Source organism: Cyprinodon tularosa, unplaced genomic scaffold, assembly GCF_016077235.1.
Source record: "Cyprinodon tularosa strain WSP-4 unplaced genomic scaffold, ASM1607723v1 ctg84, whole genome shotgun sequence".
NCBI classification, from domain to species: Eukaryota; Metazoa; Chordata; class Actinopteri; order Cyprinodontiformes; family Cyprinodontidae; genus Cyprinodon; species Cyprinodon tularosa.
This window is the reverse complement of record NW_024039607.1, coordinates 2,405,701-2,426,727: the sequence shown is the minus strand read 5'-3', so window position 1 is coordinate 2,426,727 and position 21,027 is coordinate 2,405,701. Positions and strand designations below refer to the sequence as shown.

General features: G+C 33.6%; 1 protein-coding gene across 9 annotated transcripts in view; it reads left to right on the top strand.

Moving 5' to 3' along the window:
• Positions 1 to 21,027, top strand: part of LOC119774917 (calcium-activated potassium channel subunit alpha-1-like) — a 137,626-nt gene that overhangs the window by 76,471 nt on the left and 40,128 nt on the right. For 8 of the 9 annotated variants that reach the window (XM_038272661.1, XM_038272659.1, XM_038272656.1 and 5 more), the window contains exons 6-18: positions 4,557 to 4,632; positions 5,313 to 5,388; positions 7,808 to 7,978; positions 10,081 to 10,172; positions 16,484 to 16,594; positions 16,726 to 16,831; positions 16,911 to 16,993; positions 17,650 to 17,719; positions 17,881 to 18,036; positions 18,277 to 18,386; positions 18,700 to 18,768; positions 19,031 to 19,117; positions 19,943 to 20,019. In XM_038272661.1, coding sequence (XP_038128589.1) covers positions 4,557 to 4,632; positions 5,313 to 5,388; positions 7,808 to 7,978; positions 10,081 to 10,172; positions 16,484 to 16,594; positions 16,726 to 16,831; positions 16,911 to 16,993; positions 17,650 to 17,719; positions 17,881 to 18,036; positions 18,277 to 18,386; positions 18,700 to 18,768; positions 19,031 to 19,117; positions 19,943 to 20,019 — 1,284 coding nt within the window. Of the gene's footprint in view, positions 1 to 63; positions 2,724 to 4,556; positions 4,633 to 5,312; positions 5,389 to 7,807; positions 7,979 to 10,080; positions 10,173 to 16,483; positions 16,595 to 16,725; positions 16,832 to 16,910; positions 16,994 to 17,649; positions 17,720 to 17,880; positions 18,037 to 18,276; positions 18,387 to 18,699; positions 18,769 to 19,030; positions 19,118 to 19,942; positions 20,020 to 21,027 lie in introns of those variants that run through there. The other variant, XM_038272657.1, reaches the window with a different exon arrangement.

The window sequence follows — 21,027 nt, the reverse complement described above, 5'->3', positions numbered from 1 at the left end:
GTCTGTCTGTCTGTCTGTCTGTCTGTCTGTCTGTCTGTCTGTCTGTCTGTCTGTCTGTCTGTCTGTCTGTCTGTCTTTATCACTGGATCGATGAACTGATGGATCCATCCATGACATCAGTTGCATCTGTATGGCTGATGGGTATGCCTTTACCAGCTTAAATGATCTACCAGAGATTGATTTTTGTCTATTTTCCTCTATAAAAAGTTCAAGGCCAGTAATTTGTCTTTCCACAAATTCTCAAACAGACTGGGTTAATCTTAAGAAATCAATATGCTTATGCCCATTGGCTGAGTTTGTGCTCTAACAAGCTTCTAACATATGTTCTTTTAGTTTTGCCCTGTATTTAACTCAATCTCTTATTGAACTGATCAATTTCAAACGGAGTTTGTCTGAGATTTCTGTCTGAGTCTGACAAAAGTTGATACCTGTGAGGTTCTGGTCCTAATGATCATCTTTGCTCCTTTTCTTCAAGTTCTCACCTCAAACTGCACAGCAGCGTTGCTGCTATTTGTGTACATGGTGTTCTTTTTGTTGTCCTTTCAGTCGAGCACGACTCTAGATTGCGTATATAACTAAACTTACTTTTTCACTAGTATAGTATTATTAAAGTAATATCTAGTGTTTGGATTTTTACCTATAGAGTAGAATATCTAGGCAGCGGAGTATTACTTTTTCAGATAAGCTTCTAATGTTAGTGCATTATTTTTTGTCAGAGATAGAGAATAAAAAAAACAAGTAGCGTTTAGTAATAAGCTGTCCACCATTTGAACGAAATGTTCCTGTATTTTTTTTAATATAGCAGTTTCCAATTTCAGGTCAGAACCTTAAAAGATTAAAGATGCCTCTAACTAAGATGATTTACTGTATTGCTCTTAATGCTCAGTACTCTTTTGTGAAAAAAAGTCATCCATGTAAGCTAGCATTTCAAATTTAAAGATGAGATTGCAATGTTTCAGAGGGTTTTTGAATCAGAAATACTGATATGAAAGATTTCAGCAGTGTTTTTATTCTAGTGTCTTGACCAAATATTTACACATTTTCATTCTTTTAGTTAAACCCAAAGAAATTAATCACAACAGACAGGAAAAAACTTGTATGGCTGCAAAAACTTGAGATTGAGGTGGAGGTTCAGATTTTATTTTGTGAGAAACACTAATCCACATTTACATTATATAGGTTAGATCAAAGCACTTTTATTTTCTTAAGCCTGAACTCAGTCTAATTCAGAATCTGTGGCAAGACTAGAAGATTCCTGTCCTGAGATGCTTTCCCGCCAATCTAAGTGGACTTGAGCTATTAAGCTAATAAGAATTAGCATACATTTCAGTCTCTTCATGCATGAAGCTGGTGGACACATACCATAAAGCTGTAGCTGCAGCAAAAGCCAATTGTACCAAGTAATGGCTTAGCTTGGATAAGTTCAAATGCACTGCCCACTTTTTGATTTGTGATAAGAAAAACTTTTCAAAACCTCATCATTTCCCCAGATCTTTGAAAACATGCATTTGTCTGTGACATAAAGTCTAAGTAAACACACTGAGGTAACAACAAAAAAATGGCAATATATGGAATTGTTCAAGGGGTTTAAATACATTTACAATGTGTTCTCCTATTTCTGACAAATATCAATGAGATTTTCCTGATATTAAGCCTTTTTTTGTGTAATTTTAATGGAATTTACAACACAGTGAAAATCAGTAACAGTATTCTAGCAGGGATCATTTTTTATATTCTATCCAAATATTAAATGTTGATCTTTATCCAGTGAAATGCTCTGAACATAGTTAAATTATGTTTTTTGTGTAATCCTCTTCCCTCCCCCTCCATTCTGACAAACACTATTTAAATTAATCTGTTTGGAGTTTTTTTCCCTGCTGTGGCACTGAATGGCAGACGGAGCGATCTCTATCAGCTGCTGATAGAATGTGTCACATTTAGTTTTGGGGTTAACTGACATTATGGTTAATGCATTGGCTATGATTTATTTAGGGATTATTGGAGAATCACTGAATCTGTGCCACAGAAACACAAACTATGATCACCATAACTTCCAAATGTTCTGCGCACAGCTTTGCTGTACGGTCTTGTGCAACACAGATACAAGCTGTTCCCTGCCCAAGATTAGTGAATGAACTCTTGTTCATGAGTAGTACTTGTAGAGTCACAGAGATGAGATGTGGGTTATATTGTAAAACCAGCTGATGGGCATGAATGCAGTCCGGCTTCTTCCTTTCCTTTCCCAGGATGAATCCTAAAGGAGCTTACACTCTAATATCCTGATGGGAAAACGGCTTGCTTTAAGCTTGCACTGAATCGTCAAGAGAATGTTGCAAAGGTTTGCGGGACGTCAGAACACCATACTTCTTTGAAGACGGGGCTGATTTTTCTTGTTGGAGAGTGATTTTTCTGCTTGATTTCACCTCATAAGACTGCAGAATTTTGAATGCTGTTTTTAGTTTTATTTAATTTCGTACCAACTGGAAGCTCGGCAGGGTGGTTTCTGAATATGATTCCAACAAAGATTTTAGTGTACAGGGGCCCCAATGAGGACACCCTCTCTAAGACGGTGCAAAGTACAACAAGACGCAAGAAATCAACAGGGGAGCTTTTCCAGAAGGGCTACAGGGTCAGAATGAGCCATGGGTTGGTCCCTGATAAAGAGGACCAAGACAGCTTCTGCTTCAGTCTGGGTGGATGCTTTCACATGATTTCCTACTGGGGTAAGATCACAGAGGGGATCACTCTGAAGTGGAAGGCTAGCAGTTTGATAGCTGTTTATCAGCTGGAGCAGATACAGGCATGTAATGCTGCAAGCCTGGCCCATTTTAACAGAGGTGTTCTGCTAACGCCTAATATGAAGATAGTATATTAATGCTGCTCCTTTGATTTCTGTTTTTTTTTTTTTTCTCACGTTTGCAGAAACCTACTTCAGTGGGGAAAATGTTCAGTTCAAAGGAATGCTTGTCCAGATTGAACCTTCCTAATTGTATTTTCTCTTAATTGTGTAATTTTCTGCAAATTTCAGGCTGAAATGCTTCTTTGTTTTTTGAGCTCATCAGCAGGCTCTTTTCTTTTGGCACAAAAAAAATGCTCCAAAAAAATTTTTGATATAAAAGTTTCAATTTAAAACTCTAAAATATTTTCAGAATGAATATTGTTTTAAAGAATAATTTGTATTTTTTTTTCTATTGCCATATATATGTAATAAATTGGCTTTATTTTTTTTTATTTCTTGTTATATATTTTTGCAAGGTGGATTTTGATCTCATTAGGCCTTGACCAAACTGCAGAATTCTAAACAACAAATAACCTGGCTGCAAATTATTGTCTTCTTGTTGCTGTGTTGGTAGGGAAATAAAAATGACATCATTATTTAGCACATTTTATTCAGAAGTTAAATGCATATGATTAACCAAGGTTAAAAAAAAAAAGTTGCATGTATCCTGCTGTCAGTAACTGTTAAAAGGTTTGTTGTGTTCTAACCTTAACTGAGACCCACAGTGTTTTAGATGTTGCTCTGGGCTTTTTCCTCCTGAGGTGAGCAGACCTATAGATGTCAATGAGTTTATTTCTCATCCGTTCTGATATTTCTTTATGTTGGGGCGCAATGAGCTGCTTTTATAGATCTTTTAGCTTGCTTCATGTTATCGGAGATTATTGATGAAGTGATGGGTCGATTCTTTAAGAGACAAAGTAATATGTCAAGATCTACTTTTTCAGTAGTAGGTTGACTTCCCTTAATAAACAAAAACATCATTCTAAAATTGCCTTTTGATTTTTAGGCTACATGTATCTTATAATGACATTTTTTGTGTTACCTGAACATTGACAAAACAGCTAGACTATAAAAAATTTAGAGGTTTGATTTAGTATGTTTACTTTTATTTTCTAATTTGTTTGTTTGTTGATTTAAATAAGTCTGGTCGTAGAAAACCTTACATTTACACTAAGAAACCCTCTAACTGAAATGCTTTCTAAAATGTTATTAAAATCTTTTTTTAGAAAGGATTCTCTTCCAGGCTGCTGTTAGCACAGCTGCTTTTGTTAGTTATATTGTCCTTGAACTCTTGGCAACAATCAACAGCTCTGTTTTTTTCCCCTCCTCTATAAATACCCTAAAATTTCGGATTTGACGTCACAACTGCTTTTTGATTCACTTTGGCTTGACAGAATCCACCTGTCTTTACTCTAATCCAGGTTTTCATCTCTCCCACGGTCTCAGTTTTGCCGAGCAGGAATGACGCCTCTCTAAGATAGATATCGGCCCAGCAAGATGCTACTGGGATTAACAACAGAATACTCTGGGTTGATGCTGGGCTTTTCTTTTTTTGTTTTTTTAACCAGATTTTTCTGAATCGATTTGATATATTTAGTCCTAAGGGTTACTTGATACTTGTGGTTTATTCATTATCATTATGAATCCACTAAAACTGTTAAATATGGATGAAAGTATGAAAGGTATGATAATGTCTTTGTCAATCCACTATTCATTGTCGATATTGCTTCTGGTTTATTTTCAACAATTTCTGAATGTTATCTTTTTTTTTACACAGGTTTGAGGTTTTTAAGAGCCTTAAGATTGATACAGTTCTCAGAAATTTTACAGTTTTTGAATATTCTGAAGACAAGGTAAGAGTCCTGATGTTCCTCCTTTTTTCTCTTCTTGATCTGATTAGGGTGTTACGTTAACCTCAGTTGCCTTTTTAAGACAAATTTGAATGAATTGAATATTTGTGGTAAAACTTTATTAAAATTGAAAATTAACAGATTACCCAAATTTTAAGGAATCGCTTTGGTACCAAACAAACTGGAATGAAGCAGCTTTCTGTTTTTGCTCTTGCTGCTAAGAATTAGAGCTTTATGCACAGATGTCATGTCAGGAAGATTATAGCATAATAAAATCCATCAGAATAATCTTCTTAGTCATTGACTCAGATGAAAGTAACACACAAAGATGTGGGCACAGTGCAAGGACGTTACACCGTGATAAGAAACAATATGTGTGATATTTACAGCCGCCTACACTAACTTTATCTATCCTTGCACAGCATTAATATGTGTCAGACATGTACTGCTTTTATTACCATAAATCGCTTTTATTTTGAAAAATATTAGTTATATTATATATCAGTTATATTTTACAATACATTGTGAACAACTGTTTCAAAATGAATTTGATTTTCTAAAATTGATATTGAGTAAATTATTCTTACATTTGTTAAAAGTGACAACCTGTTACTAAAAATATATGCTTGACACATTATATTTTATTGTCTTTTTTCATTTTGTTTGTAATTAATTAAAAACAGCAACTCCATTAAGTTGGTGAACTTGTGTTCAATCTTCATAAGCACATGGCTAACTGCAGCAGGCTTCATCCATTTGGTAAGTCAACTGCATTTGTTTACATATACTGTACATCTTAGCCAATTAGCATATTATGATAGTAAAATAGATTTATGAAAGTAATTTAATAAAACAGTGAAACATGTTTGTAATATTGATTAGTTACATGCAGATTGATATATTAAGAGCATTTGTTTTCTGTTATTTTGGAAATCATCCCTTAAGGCAGGGGGTCATCAACCTTTTTTAATGCTTAGAGCTACTTCATGGGTACTGAGTTATAGGAAATGGTAAATGGCCTTTACTAGTGCTTTACACTACATTCAGTTATTCACACATTCATGCCCACACTCTCACACTGATGGTGGCAAAGTCATTGTAGTTTCTGTCACAGAAGTAAGGCTACCCTACACTTGTGCTACCGGGTCCTCTGACCACAGGAAGGTCGACCAATACTGACCTATGACCTGAAAGAGTCAGCATTCACCTAAACGCATGCATTATAAACATATTTTATTTTTTCTTTTCATTTCTAATTTACTTTTAGATTTTGTCATTTTGAAAAGGATTCAAATGCTTTTATGCTCTGGATGATTAATATGATGAAATGCTGTAGAGATTATTAAAAAAGAAGAGCAAAAGAATAAAATAAATATTCAAGCTTAGCCTTAACTTGACCACTACTGAGCTGTTCTGAATTTAGAAAATGCTGAAGGCACACCATGTGGTTCTTGAGGGCCCATTGGTGCCCGCGGGCACTGCCTTAAGAACAACCAAAGTCAAATTAATTGATTAAATGAAATGTTAGTTATGTACCTTTAGTATTTAAATTGAATTATATTAAAAAAAAAGTTTTTTTTTTTTTAAATATCATTCTTTAAGGTACACCTTAAGGACTAAAGCATTTTAATTGAACAACGATTGCTTATACACACACGGACCAAATTGTTGGTCCCCCTCGTTGGAATAAATAAAAACCCTGGTTACAGAAATAACTTAAATTTGACAAAAGTAATAATTATAATTCTATTAAAATGAAGAAATATTATTAAAATATATTGCTTTTCAACCATACTTCATATGAATAGCTTAAAAAAAAAAATTAAACTTTTGAAGATGTGTCCTTTAATTGGCATCTCAGGTGTCTACAATCTTGTAATCAGTCAGTGAGCCTATAGGGTTACAGGTTGTTGCTGTGTTGTTTGGTGAAATGGTGTGTACCACACTCAACATGGACCAGAGGAAGCAAAGGAAAGAGTTATTTCTGGAGATTAAAAATAAAAATTAAGGACATGCATGTTAAAGCTAAAGGCTACATATTATTGCACATATTATTCAGAAATTTAAGATCCAAGGGACTGTAGCCGAATCTCTCTTGATGTGGCTGCAGGAGGGAAATTAATAAAAAATCAAGTAGGACCGATATGATAAAAAGACAGCCCAGAAAAACTGCTAAAGAGATTAAAAATGAACTTCACACTCGGGAAACATCAGTGTCAGATCGCACCATGTGTCGTTGTTCGAGCCAAAGTGGACTGAATGGAAGACCTCGGAGAACATTATTGTTGAAAAAAAACAATAAAAGTACCGGAATTTACCAAATGACATGTTGACAAGCCACAAAGCTTCTGGGAAAATGTTCTATGGATAGATGAGACAAAAACGGAACGTTTACCAAGGCATATCAACTCTATTCACAGATGGAAATCTGTAGAAAAATCAAGAATTTTAGAGATAAATATGCTGCCCACTGTCAGAAGCACAATGTTAAAAATATCCAAGAATGGATAAAAGGAAAACATTTGACTATTTAAAAGTGGCTCTCTATGAGCCCCGACCTAATGAGGATCTTTGGAAGGAGTTGAAACATGTCATCTGGAAAAAGCACCTTTTCCAGATGACATGTTTAGCATATTGGATCAGTATGCTAATAAGGAATGGGCCAAAATACCTGCTGAGAGGAGCCGAAGTCTAATTGGCTGTTACAGGAGTTATTTAAATGTAGTGATTGCCTCAAAATATCAAGTGAAGGATACCATCATTCTTGTCCAGGCCTGATTCATAAGCTTAAAAAAGTTGAAGCATGGTTGAAAAGCAATGTTTGAGTTTAATTTGTTAATTTTCATAGATTTTTTTATTTATCATTCATTTAGTCAGGTTTCAGTTATTTCTGGGGGCATTCTTAATTTTTCTTTCATGAAATGAGGGGTGCCAAAGTTTACACTCATTGTGAGAGCTGATTGCTGTTTATGTTTACTATTGTTTAGTTAAACGGTCTATGTACAGTAGATGTTAAGATAATATAAAAGAAAGAAGACATGTTTGTATAAAATCAGCATTCTGATCATTCCAAAATAACATAAAATGAACAGTTTATCTGAAATTCAATGTATTTCCATGAAAACAAATCATACGTGAGAATTATTTGTGTTTCTGTAAATCTCAACCTCTCTTCCAGGTGGAAAACTCAGGGGATCCTTGGGAAAACTTCTCAAATTCTCAAACACTTTCCTATTGGGAATGTGTCTACCTACTAATGGTTACGATGTCGACTGTTGGCTATGGAGACGTTTATGCAAAAACCACTCTTGGCCGCTTGTTTATGGTCTTCTTTATCCTTGGTGGTTTGGTAAAAAAATCCTCTTATTTATCTTTGCTTTAAAATATTCTTTTCAACCAGCTATCTCACTTTGCAAGTTGTCATAAATTACAGGGACAGGGATGTATTTTTCCCCCGTTTATTACTTTTCCAAATATGTTGTATATCAAGTAATGTATGATTCATGCACCGCATTATAAAATGTTAAAGAATTTTAAATTTTCCTTCAACAGTTAAACCCACAATTATTCTCACACCTGGCAGATTTAGCATTGATTTTTTTTCACATTGTTCCAGCAAATTTATAAACAAGAGAGATTGTCTTCTCCGAATAGATAATTAAAAATTGAAAAATGACTCAATTTGGGTTGAAAAATTATTGATCTGTTGCGTTTTATTTGAAAAACCTGTTTAAAATCAATATACTTCTCAATAATAGATTGAAATAAACCTTTCTTGGGATTAAAGCAATTTTTTTGTTCTTATGTTTTATTGCTAACCAGAGAATTACTTGTTATTATCGTTTTCTCCATGATTGATATTTGGTCATGGAGTCTTTGAACTTGGAAAACCTCCCTAATTCCATGCTTCCTGCACAGATTTTCTGTGTGATCCAATTCTTATGTCTTGCTGAATAATTATAGAATATTGATATTACTTTTAAAAACAAAAACTAAATGACTTAGTTACTTCAAATCTTAATCTGCTTGGTTTTTGAGTTATTTTGGGTTTAACTGTACTTTTCTGTTATTTGAATTCAGGAAATTTTCGTATGTTTTGCTTATTTTATGAAGAGAGTGCTATAGTTTCAGATGGCACCTTCCTACCCTTCCCCTTTCAACAAACACAGTGAAAGAATTGGGTATGATTTACAGGAGCACAGATTTATGGATGCAGCAACATAACCGATTGTCACTCTGCACAGATATTTCTCTCCATCCTAATGCTTTCAGTGGTACTATTCCATAAATTAACCAAGCAGTTTAAAAAATATACAAAAGTAAAACTACTCAGCTGTTGGCAAAATATACGCTTATATGAAGCAGGTGTTTCATTAATAATCAACAGTGATAAATATGAGGCTTTCTTGACTTACAAGAAACAATCTTCTTCTTTGATATCAAGAACTAATGTTTCCAACACTGATGTTACCACTTACATTACTGAGGGTTACTTTTATTTAAAGTCATCTGAAAAAAATATATATAACAAAGGTCAAGATTTAGTGAAAAAACATGCTTGTGTTTTTTATCTCATGACATTCGTATTGCTTAATTTAAATATATAAAAAAAACCTATAGCTAAAAGGGAATGAAAAGAGAGGATGTTAAGCATTAGTTTACCAAACGTTTACAAAAAGTGAATTAAATAACAGACCCTTCTGAAGAGATATAAAAAAAAAAAAAAATCACAAAGACACTTAAATTTAAAATGATTATGTTTTATAGGTCGATTCTTCTGATTTTTAAAGGAGATGGTTGCTTTTAAAAAAAATTCTAACTGTAATATGAAATTTACTGCAGTTGACACTTCATTATCCAAATTAAAAAAAAAAGGTTGTGTTAATTTTTTTCTTATTTTTTGAGGAAAGGCGGGTGGAAATAATGACTTTCTAGTAATCCAATCAGGGGCCCAACAAGACAAGTTTTGGAACTACTGACAGATGTTTTGGCATTTTGGATGGATGTGCAGCAGTGCAGTGTTAATGTTTGTCATTCAATCTGTGGTGTTTAAATTAACCCGACACATGTGTTTGTTGAACAAAACATGGCATTTAAGGCTTTTTTCTTGGTTTTCATCTTTTTTTCTTTCTACCACAGATCAGCATATTGCTCATCCGCTTTCATTTTTCACCTATTTTTCTTCCAGTATCTGTAAATATTAACCTTTGAGCGTCCTTTTTTCATCCTCAGTTAGAATGTAATTGTGACAAAACTTCAGGTTACATTCAGCTCATATTAACCAAGTTTTCCTTGCGGAAATTTCTTTCCTTTTAATGGATATCATTAATACCTTTGCATATGTGGCTGCGTTTCTACTTCACATTTATCATTCTGCAGAGAGAACATAGGGCCTCCTCCTCTAGGCTTGTCGTTTTTAGTTTCTTCTTCTGTCTTCTATCCTCTCCTTAGGCCATGTTTGCAAGCTACGTCCCTGAAATCATAGAGTTAATAGGAAACCGCAAGAAATATGGTGGTTCCTATAGTGCTGTTAATGGGAGAAAGTAAGTATTCAAGGAGGCTCTACTGCCTCCGCCGCAGTAGAACCTTCTCTGCATGCCCTTTTCTTTTTCTTTTTCATGCATGTAGGCCATGTTTGCTCGCTACGTGCCAGAAATTGCTGCTCTCATCCTTAATCGGAAGAAATATGGAGGGAGTTATAACTCGACCAGAGGCAGAAAGTAAGTTAAACAAATAGAAAGGAAAAAAATACAGATAAAACTTGCTATGGTGTGGTTTTGTGTGACTCGAGTGGCCTTCTCATAAGGAGATGTTCACATTGATTAGACATAAGTCACACTGTGACTGAAGAACTTGGCCATGATTAATGTATGTATTGCTTTGCTTCAGCTTTTTTTGTAAAGCTTGTCTTTGCTGCTTTTCATTTACCAATGCTTAACTGCACTGAAAAGAAACTTCAGTCTTACCAAGGAGTTTTGGCTTTTAAGATAGTGCTGATTAGTTTTCAGTTTAAAGTTTTTATTTTTTAAGGTTTAATTTTAAAATGCTCTGAGAACTGTTTTTTATTTTTTTGTAAAGAAACTTTTTTTTTTTTTTTTAAATAGTAGATTAAACGTAAAATTGAATCCCTGTAAGCAAGGTTTTCCTCCGATGGATGAAGATGAAACTATTCCAATCCTTAAAATTGAACAATATTCCTTAATAAGGGAATTGTTTTTTCAGTGCAGGTGAATATTTGTCATGCTTTAGTAATTCATGTGTACATTTTTTCACTGTTCATATACTGTGATTATTCATTTGCTGTAGTAGAAATGGGTTTTGCTGATAGTTCCCTCTTAAACAGTACCTCCATAATGGAAACCTCTGGTAGTTATGTGAAAACAAAGGCGCAGTACAGCTTTAAACAGCCTAATTTAGCTGCCCCAGTATTTACATTTGTTGCTAAACTGTCATTGGCATCGAGTCGATTGTTTTCTTTACACTAAAAATGTTATGTTATCCCTACTTCCATAATCTAAAAATCCGGATGTTTTATAGGGGTACAAAGTTACATCAAAGGGACAAAATTTGGAAAGTTTATTATAGATGGGTTGGCTTACCAAAAAAATAACATTTTAATCAAAGAAGCTAAGAACATGTAATACTTGCAAGTAAAGGTATATGATTAAAAAATATAAATAAGTATGCTTTTTAAGAAATATTGTTAAAGAAGTGTAAAAGAAAGTAAAAAAAAAAAACACAAGGCAAGAACCAAAGCCTTTTACAACTCCTCAGATGGTTTAAACTTTGGGAAAATCATGAACTATGTTTAAAATCATGAACTTAAAATCATATGTTTAAAGGTTGTAGTTGGTTGATCAACAAACAACCAATTTAAAAGAACCATTTCTCATAAGCAAATTTGTCAAAAATTCAGCCACTAATACTCGTTTGCTTGGAGGGAAAAAAGTTGTGTTCTTTAGAACTTGTACTTTAGAACCAAATGATATTGCTCATCTTATTGGTCTGTAAGAATGCACTTAATATTATTTATTATTATTGTATTTCTAACGTGCTGCATTATTTCTACCAAGCATGCTTTAAGAAAATCCACCCTAGTGGTCAGATAGAAGGAGCTTCAATAAAAAAAAACACATTGCACAGAAAAAAAGATAATTGATAAAAAAAAGATATATATTTTAAGGGACAGACAACCTCATAAGCAGATGGATGCATCACAGTTTGATTAAAAATAAACATGAGAAAATAAAGTTTCATGTAGTTGAAATCAACATTTCCATGGTCAATGCATAGCCATTTTTGTGAATCATTCTTCACCTTATTTAGTTAATTCATATTTCTTTCACATAGAAGAAATAAACATAAAAAAATCCTTTTAATAAATAAGGTCAGGTAAAAAAGGTGAAATTTCAAATAATAACATCACATATTTATGCAAACAATATATGTCAAATTTTAGAGTGCCCTCCAATGGTACCTTTATCCCTTAAAAAAATTCAGCTGTTGTGAAATTATAGTTAGACCTTCAGTGTTTTTGTTAGATTTCTTTAAGTTGAACCTCCATTCAATGCAAGTGCAGCTACAATCCTCTGGGGAGATTTCCTTCCAGAGGATTGTATGTTGTAATCTAGAGATGTTTTTTCCTCAGTTCTTCTTTGCAAAATAGCTTAATCTCTGTCACACAGGAAGGAGAATATCTGTCAATTTAAATGTTATAATCTCACTAGATTCTCATAAATATTAGAATTACATTTGGCCATTGAATAAGTATATGCTTTAATTTAAACCCTTCTATTGTACACCAGTCTTGCTGGAAAATGAACTTTTACCTCAGTATAAAATATTATTTTAAAGTTCCTTTTTCTCCAGATTAATGACTTCAACCCCCCTTACTGTTTTGGAGATAGGTATAGAGGAGGATGTTCTGTTTCTGGGTGGATCATCAAAATAAGTGGTCCTCCTAATTCTCAATCTTTCTGGTTATATGTTTATGTAAAGCCCCTATTTTACTCTTACCGGTGGTGAGTCTGACATTGTGGAAAAATTGCAAATCTTTTTTAGGAAAGTATGAGCGATGCAAACAGCCACTTTTAAGCAGGCATTCCCTCTCCATAGCAGGTACAGGGTTGTGGATGAGCTTTTTTAAAAAATTTGAAAATCCTCCACTATACTTTAAAACCCTAATAACATCTTGTAGAGTTTGATGTAGTAATGTGACACGATTAGAAAAAATGTTGGAGGGGTAGGAATACTTATGCAAGGCACTGTAAAACAAATTTTACACGTGGTGAAAAGTCGTACTGACACTGAAATTCCGAAAGTGGTCATTTGGCGTCTATTGAAGAGCTATAATTTGTGTTACTTTTTTACAGAAAGAAAAAAAACATTTGTAAAAAGTATTGTTCCCTTTTGGGCTTCAGTGTACCTGCACTTACACCTCTTAAGGAAAATACTACAATCCTCCAATTGCTCCTTTCTCTCATCACCTTTGTCATTCTTATTAAATGTGCTCTTCATCTCAGTTTGGCGCTCTGCTTGTCTTCTCCCCATGCCTTGCTTTTTTGAAATTCTTGGCCTTTATCTTCAGTCTGAACTACACCCTGAGTCCTAAATAATATCTAAATAATATGATCTGAAATGCTGGGATTTTTTTTTAATTTTTTATTTTTTACTGGTTTTGCTTTCTTGCCAAAAATTGGATGAGAGGATTGACACATGTGTTTGTCCTCAAAATTATTCAGCAATGGTACTTTCATTGCACCGATCAGAAAACATCATGAACGCCATGCTCTGAGACTTCTTCCTAAAATAACTAAATGAGGAAAGCTTATTGCTCATTTTGTTGAACAAGTTGGTATTATAGTTCTTAATGAAGTATTCAAGTTTATTTAATATTGAAGAATCTATAAAATTTTCAATTAAACTTCATCACAAACTTTTATCCTATGATTCTAGTTAGCTAAAATAATAGATCACCTTTAAGTGAGACTAAATCAATTTTAGATAACATTTTGTGTAATTTACTAAAAAAAAATGTGTTTGGTCCACTGATTAGAAGTGTGTTCTTTTTTTTCTTCTCAATTTGCCTCAACTTACACTTTTTTGCTGAGCTGAAATGTTAAATATAATCAGCTTCAGTGTATCCTGCAGATTGAGCCAGTAGTTTTTAATTTAAAAAGACTGGAAAGTCCTGCTATCTGCTTGTACTTTTGAAGGTTCCTTATGAACCATTGTGTTGAAGTGTTGGCCTAGTGGTCAGAACAGTGCGCTTGTGCTCTGAGAAGGTTGCAAGTACCCATTTCGAGCACCACAGCCTGCACTGTGGGTCCCTGAGCAAGACCCTTAACCACACACTGCTCCCCGGGCGCCACACAATGGCAGCCCACTGCTCCCCAAGGGGATGGGTTAAATGCAGAGGTCAATTACTCCAATATGAGATCAATAAAATTCAAATTATTATCAATTATTATGAAGTTGGAAAACCAATTATTTACTCAAAACAGCTATATACATATACTGTAAGCTACCAAGCCTGCCAAAGTGGTTTACACCATTGACTAGATAAAGTTTATTTTATTTTATTTTATTTTTTAAGAAATTCATTGAAAATAACCCCAAATATATACATTTCTTTCTTCTTCTGGCAACAGTAGATTATGCTGCTGAGAATAAAAAGTGATTAACTGCACATACAACTTTGTATTAACTTAACATATATACATATGTTTGTTAATTATTTTTTTATACATAATTTTTTGATATAATGTATTATGATTAAAAGCTTTTACAAACAGTGCTTGGATCATTAGAAGAATTGACTCTTCGAGAACTTTTGGATTCCTTTCTCTATCCATTGCTCTGTTCGAGGACAAAAATAAGTATTAGAAGCCCAGGTTGTTTTTAATTTTTAGTGTTGACCTAATCTTTTGTAGACAAATCATTTTTTTAGGATCTCCCAAACATTTTATCCATCTATCTTGTTCGGGATGCATGAAACTGTTCTTTCTGGGGCAATAATGATAGCAGTGGTATTTTGATGCAGGGCAATGGTTCTTCCTCACACATCCCCATAATTAAATTACTGTAAACTATTTTAATACTAGCTCAACACTTTCTAAGCACCATGGTTTCCTCTAAAGAACCAGTACTAACATTAAGCAAGCAGATCATTTTTTTTCTAGATGAACACACTGAAAACTTATGTAATCTTTTATGGGTCTTTGGTGCTTATTTGGGCTTATTTTTAGAAGTTTATGCATAAGATTAAGATGTGTAACCTCTCAAAACCCACGTTTTAAAGCCTTTACAAATAATAACTCAGGTTAAATGTTTACCAATATAGACATGTTGGAAAGCTTAGATTCTCCACAATCCAACCACCTACAGTATTTCATTTTATGGACGTAAGGAGCACCAAAGCACAATTAACACAGATATAGCAGCATGTCAAAAATATACCATGACAAAGCAGCCACAACAAGCAAGCATGTCTTTATAACTGCTGTTAAAAAAAGATCTATTATTTTGAGAGTAAAAAAACAAACAACTTTGAGTCTTGTGTGAGCTGATGCAGCTTGGGCTTGATGCAGCTTAGGTGTTTTACTCACCCAATTTTCATGTATATATTCAGAAACTAGAAGGTGTTTCTTTCAAATAATGTATTTCACATGCAATAGGCCTTACAGTCCTAAGTTATTTGCTTTTCCATTTGGGTATGCAAAATAGGTGAGAATTTCCCAAAATGAGGTAGATATTAAGAGGTTAAAACTTAGTTGGGTTACAAAACAGCATCCTAATTATTAAACACCTCACAGGGCTCAGTTCAATCCATCCTCTGAAACACTGAAGAGAGAAGCAGCCAAGAAAAAACATGGCTCTGAAGGAGCAACTCAGCAACACGAACTTACTAATTAGTATATTGGTGGATTCCAGAAATTTGAATAGTGGGGAAAACTAAGGAACATTTTGGTTGTCCGAGAATCATAAAAAAAAAAAATTGGATGTAAAGTTTGTCATAATCTATGTAGCGTGTACACCTAACAGAAAAGATGCTACAGTCATTGGTCTACATTCAGATTCTGATGTGTTGAAGAAAATTAACACAGCACATCACCTACAGACATGATGGTGGCAGTATTATTTTTGAAAGAATGTTAAAATAAATAATTTGCCTTAGTAAGCAGCAGTTGTTGTTGAGCTACTACTACTGCCTCCAGCTCTATATAAAATATTATATAAAATAAATAATATAAAAATAACAGATAAGAAAATAAAATAAAGTTTTTTTTTTTTTTGTAAAAGTAAATGTAAAAGTTTAACAAACAGGGATTCTTTTGAAAGGTAATAGGTAACTGCTTGCCTCTTATAGTGTGCTTATCCTCTTAATTTCCACCACTATCGCTTTTCTGATTTTTTTTCACTTGAATTGGATCATTTGGAAATGTTGATTAAAATTAATTGACATGTTCTGTACAGTCTGTGACATTTAGTTTTCTTTTATAAACACACAGAGGTTCACGTCATACTGTGTGTAGCATCTATCGAAACAAGAATCTGAGATGACCATTTTATTATTAAAGACAAATTTAAATGAGGACAGGGCTCAAACTAATCTAGGTTCTTTATATAACTGATCCGTTATAATCTGATGCTGAAATCCACTATGCTCTTTGACCTTCTCATCTAGTCCTGCCTCATCATAGGAACGTCAATGACAGTTAACGCAGTTCTCAAACGAGTGCTGAATTTCCATCACATCCCTTTCATTTAAAATAAAACAAGCGAAAAACATTGTCTCTGCTTTTATCTCCTGCTGCCTTCTAGTTTTATTATTGTTCTGCCCCTCATTTTCCAGGCACATCGTGGTCTGTGGTCACATAACGCTCGAGAGTGTGTCCAACTTTCTAAAAGACTTCCTACACAAGGACAGGGATGATGTCAATGTAGAAATTGTTTTTCTCCATAAGTAAGTGGCATATATTTTTATTGTAGTTGATTTCAAACTGAAACGGATCATGTGGATAAAATTAGCATTGATCAAGATGCTTTTTGTGAACTTTCAGATTATTTTTAATGACTATTATTTCCCATTCTCAGTATTTCCCCTAATCTTGAGCTGGAAGCCTTGTTTAAACGTCACTTTACCCAAGTAGAGTTTTACCAGGGCTCAGTCCTGAATCCCCATGACCTGGCCAGAGTCAAGGTAACAGATAATAGTTCTGTGCTTATTTTACTGTCCTGCTACAGTTGGGAGTGTAGATAACTATTTCCTTGTTTTCTAGATTGAATCAGCTGATGCCTGCCTGATTTTAGCGAACAAATACTGTGCGGACCCAGATGCTGAAGATGCATCCAACATCATGAGGTTTATAAAACCAAATCTGTTTTTTTTTCTTCTTTTTTTTTTTTTACTATTCCCTATTTTCCTTCCTGTTATAGCCCTTTTTGTTTGTTTTGTTGATTATTTTTTGGAACTGAAGTTTCTTCAGTTGCTGACAATTTTAATTTTGTAGATGTAGATAAAATAGTGCAAAGCAAAAGCCTTTAAATAAAGGCGTCAAATACTGTATATCTGGACAAATAAACAAAAATACATTGGTAAGACGATTAGATATACATTTAATGTGCATTAATGTCACTTAAATTTGAAAAAGTTTTAGAACTAAATTTGCACTCTCTTTGGGGAATGTGATAATGAGCCAACATATAACTTCAATTAAATTTTAATACAAAAACGTAACTAGTACCTTCAAATTTTAATGCAGATTTAATGTATTTCAGACAATTTTAAAAAATGCAAGGTCAGGAATATCTGTGCAGTACTGTTAGAGTTTGGATGAAGGTTTCTTTGCTCTTTCTTTGTTGCTGTGACTAGAGGCTGAGAGTTAATGAGAATGGGCAGTTAATTATTGTTGGCTTTATAAAACCTATTTTGTTTACATGTTCATGTATGATTCTTTACAAAAACTATGTACTTTCTGTAAATACTCCAAGTTTCAACTTTCTTCTGTCCATTATCAGGGTAATATCGATCAAGAACTATCATCCCAAAATCCGAATAATAACACAGATGTTGCAGTACCACAATAAGGTTGGTGTTTATCTTGCTGAAGAGATTTATTGCTGCTGTCAATAAATATTATGATAAAATCAAAGTTTATGTTTTAATGAATGTTAAGATTGATTGAGCTTTATATGCTTTTCACCTCCTCAGAAATCTGCATTGAAAAACCTTGTTTCTGTTCCCTATAGGCGCACCTTTTGAACATCCCGAGCTGGAACTGGAAGGAGGGGGACGACGCTATTTGCCTTGCGGAGCTGAAACTGGGTTTCATTGCCCAGAGCTGCCTGGCTCAAGGCCTCTCCACCATGCTGGCCAACCTTTTCTCCATGAGGTCCTTCATCAAGGTATCCCTAAGCCAGCCACACTTTTCAGAATTTTGTGCATATGTAAAATATCAAAACCATGTATCATTTTCTGCTACTTGACACTGATGCACTTTTATGGGTTGATCTAACTCATAGAGTTGGATAAGATAAGGTTTGTGTTTGTAATATGAGAAAAAATAAAAATCTAAAAAAAGGGAGCTTTATTAACAGGCATTACAATTTAAATATTTGCTATAAGAATTTTTTTTTCCTCTTAAGATCGAGGAAGACACATGGCAGAAGTATTACCTGGAGGGAGTAGCCAATGAGATGTACACTGAGTACCTGTCCAGTGCCTTTGTTGGGTTATCCTTCCCAGTCATATGCGAGTAAGTAGTCAAATTTTTGTAAATCTATTTTAAGATCTTGATTTTCTTTTTTGGTTCTATGTCCTTCTGATGTGCAAGCAAGTAACATTTCTTAGCATCTATATAACATTTTAATCATAATGTTATTTATTTTATAATGAATTAGAAACACGTTATCATGCAGAGTTCAGCATCCACAGTACACCATAAACATTTAGTCTAGAGTACCTCTATTAAAACACACATATGACCATATATAATATTCATAAAAACAATTATCTGTAACTGAAAATATTTAGCTGATCAATAATCTTATTGTTTTACTGCTTTCCAGACTCTGCTACGTGAAGCTGAAGCTACTGTTGATAGCGATTGAGTACAAGTCTGATCAAAGGGAAAGCAGGTAATTAGTGCCACTCACTTTAACTTATTTAAATTTCTTATTTAATCAGGTCAACACTGTTGCATTTACCAAAACTTCTCAGCATTGCTGGTGTTATGAAGAAGCACATTTGCAAAAAGAGAATGCAGTGCAAAAGATTGACTCTGATGGGACTGCATTCCTGTCATGTCATTGGAGAGAATTTAATGAAATGTAATGATGTTCTGACAACAAATATGCTGGTGTTATGGTACAAGAGGAAATAACTGACCTTCTGCTTCAGCACCTTGATCAACCCTGGAAACCATGTGAAAATGGAGGAGGGGACCCTGGGCTTTTTCATTGCAAGTGATGCCAAAGAAGTAAAGAGGTGATTAATTAGAGCACTTTCATATTTTCCACAGGATTTTAATACTTGTGTGGCATGTGACTTAAAAGAAAGTAAAAAAAAAGTTATCATGTTGAAACAAATTGACCATATTTAATAAAATGGATTTAATAGGTTTAATCACATATAAAGCCTTCAGACATAAAAATGTAGATGAACTGGTTTCATTTATGTTTTTGGACCTGGAAGTAAAGCATGTGCACAAGTTTCCATTTATACTAAGAATGCAGAATTATATAAAACATGCAACTAAACAGAAACATAAATACAGCAGAAATACGCAGATGTTTATTGTAGAATTGAGAAAATCTAAATCTCATGAACCTCCTGCTGTACCTCCTTCCACGACCACCAGGTTAAAAACCTCCGCTTTGGAGCATGATGTTAAAACTATTTTGATCACTCTTCACTGCTGCAGTACACTGAAAATTCAAACAAAGGTCAAGCTCTGTTTATTTTACAAATATGTTAAATAATCACATGCTATACAGGATTTATATCCATATTTACATTAGTTATGCTTTTGAGAGACAATATTAGTATTGAGATATTAGGTAATATATCAGGTATTTGTGACACTAAGTAGTCATTTTTTAATAAAGTCATTTATGTATCAATAAAGCTTCGATTTGCTGTAATATCATATAATTTGTAAGCCTTTTCTCTTTTATCCAGAGGTTATCTGCTTTTCATATCCTGCTAATTTCACAGCACATTGAATTCTTTATATTTCAAAGTAACTTGAAAGAGCACCAACATTTATTGAATTGTTTTTCGCTTTTAAATCTGGTTCTTGTTCTTTTGCAGGGCACTGTTTTATTGCAAGGCCTGTCATGATGATATAACAGATCCCAAAAGGATAAAAAAATGTGGATGCAAGAAATGTAAGTGTTCATGCAATAGAACAATGTGTTATAGTTTGACCTTTTCATATTTTTACATATGGTGAAGTGAAGGTAGAAATTGAGAGATATTTGGTTTTTAACTCAAATATTTATTTTATAAAACCCTGTAATTTTTTTTCTCCTTCTATAAAATCCACACCTGCCCCTTTAAGAAAAATACTCTTCTAGTCTTAATGCAACCAATACAGCCTTAAGCTGTCTCCTCAACTTAAATTCTATCAACTGAATATTTTTTAAACACTTGCCCTCACATTTAGTGGCAAACCTGGAAGAGATGTGTGAAAAACCTTGATATAAATCTATCTTTTATTCCAGTATGGTGATTCCCTAATCTTTTTTTTTTTTTTGCAGTTCTGCAATTGCGAGCTTTTGACTCCTTTTTTTGTTACACACCCTCCAACTCACTTTTTACTATAAAAGGATTAATTTAGTTCTAAGGACATCCTGGTTTGTCACAGTTTTTAAATTAAAAGCAAACATTGACTTTGTTTGTAATGAAAGTTACGTTATATTGTATATATCTCCTTTTATAAGATTCAGGCGATATAATAGAGTTTTAGAGAAAAATTCTCCTCTGTATCACATATTTTTACCTTAGGGAAAAGAAAAGTCATGTAGGCTATTAATGATTAAAGATATGTTGATCAAAATCTAAAAGATAATATCAAATAGATAATACTGTATGCTTTAGTTCCATCCATTTTTAAGAACCATGGAAGTCCCTAAAGCGTGGAACCTGTGGTGTTGCTAAAACTATGTTTTTTTTCCTTCACTGAATTAATATGTAAAGCTGAAATAAAAAAAAATAAATATATTTTAAGATATTTTACACATCTTGCTGCTAGTAAGAGTGAAAAATACCTTTGTCTTTAAGATATCTGCATTTTTGATTAACTTTTAAAACAGCTTTATTTAACCAAAGTGCCTTACTGCCAACACTTACATTTTGATATTTAAGATAAACGCCATTTTAAAGAAAGGTTTTGG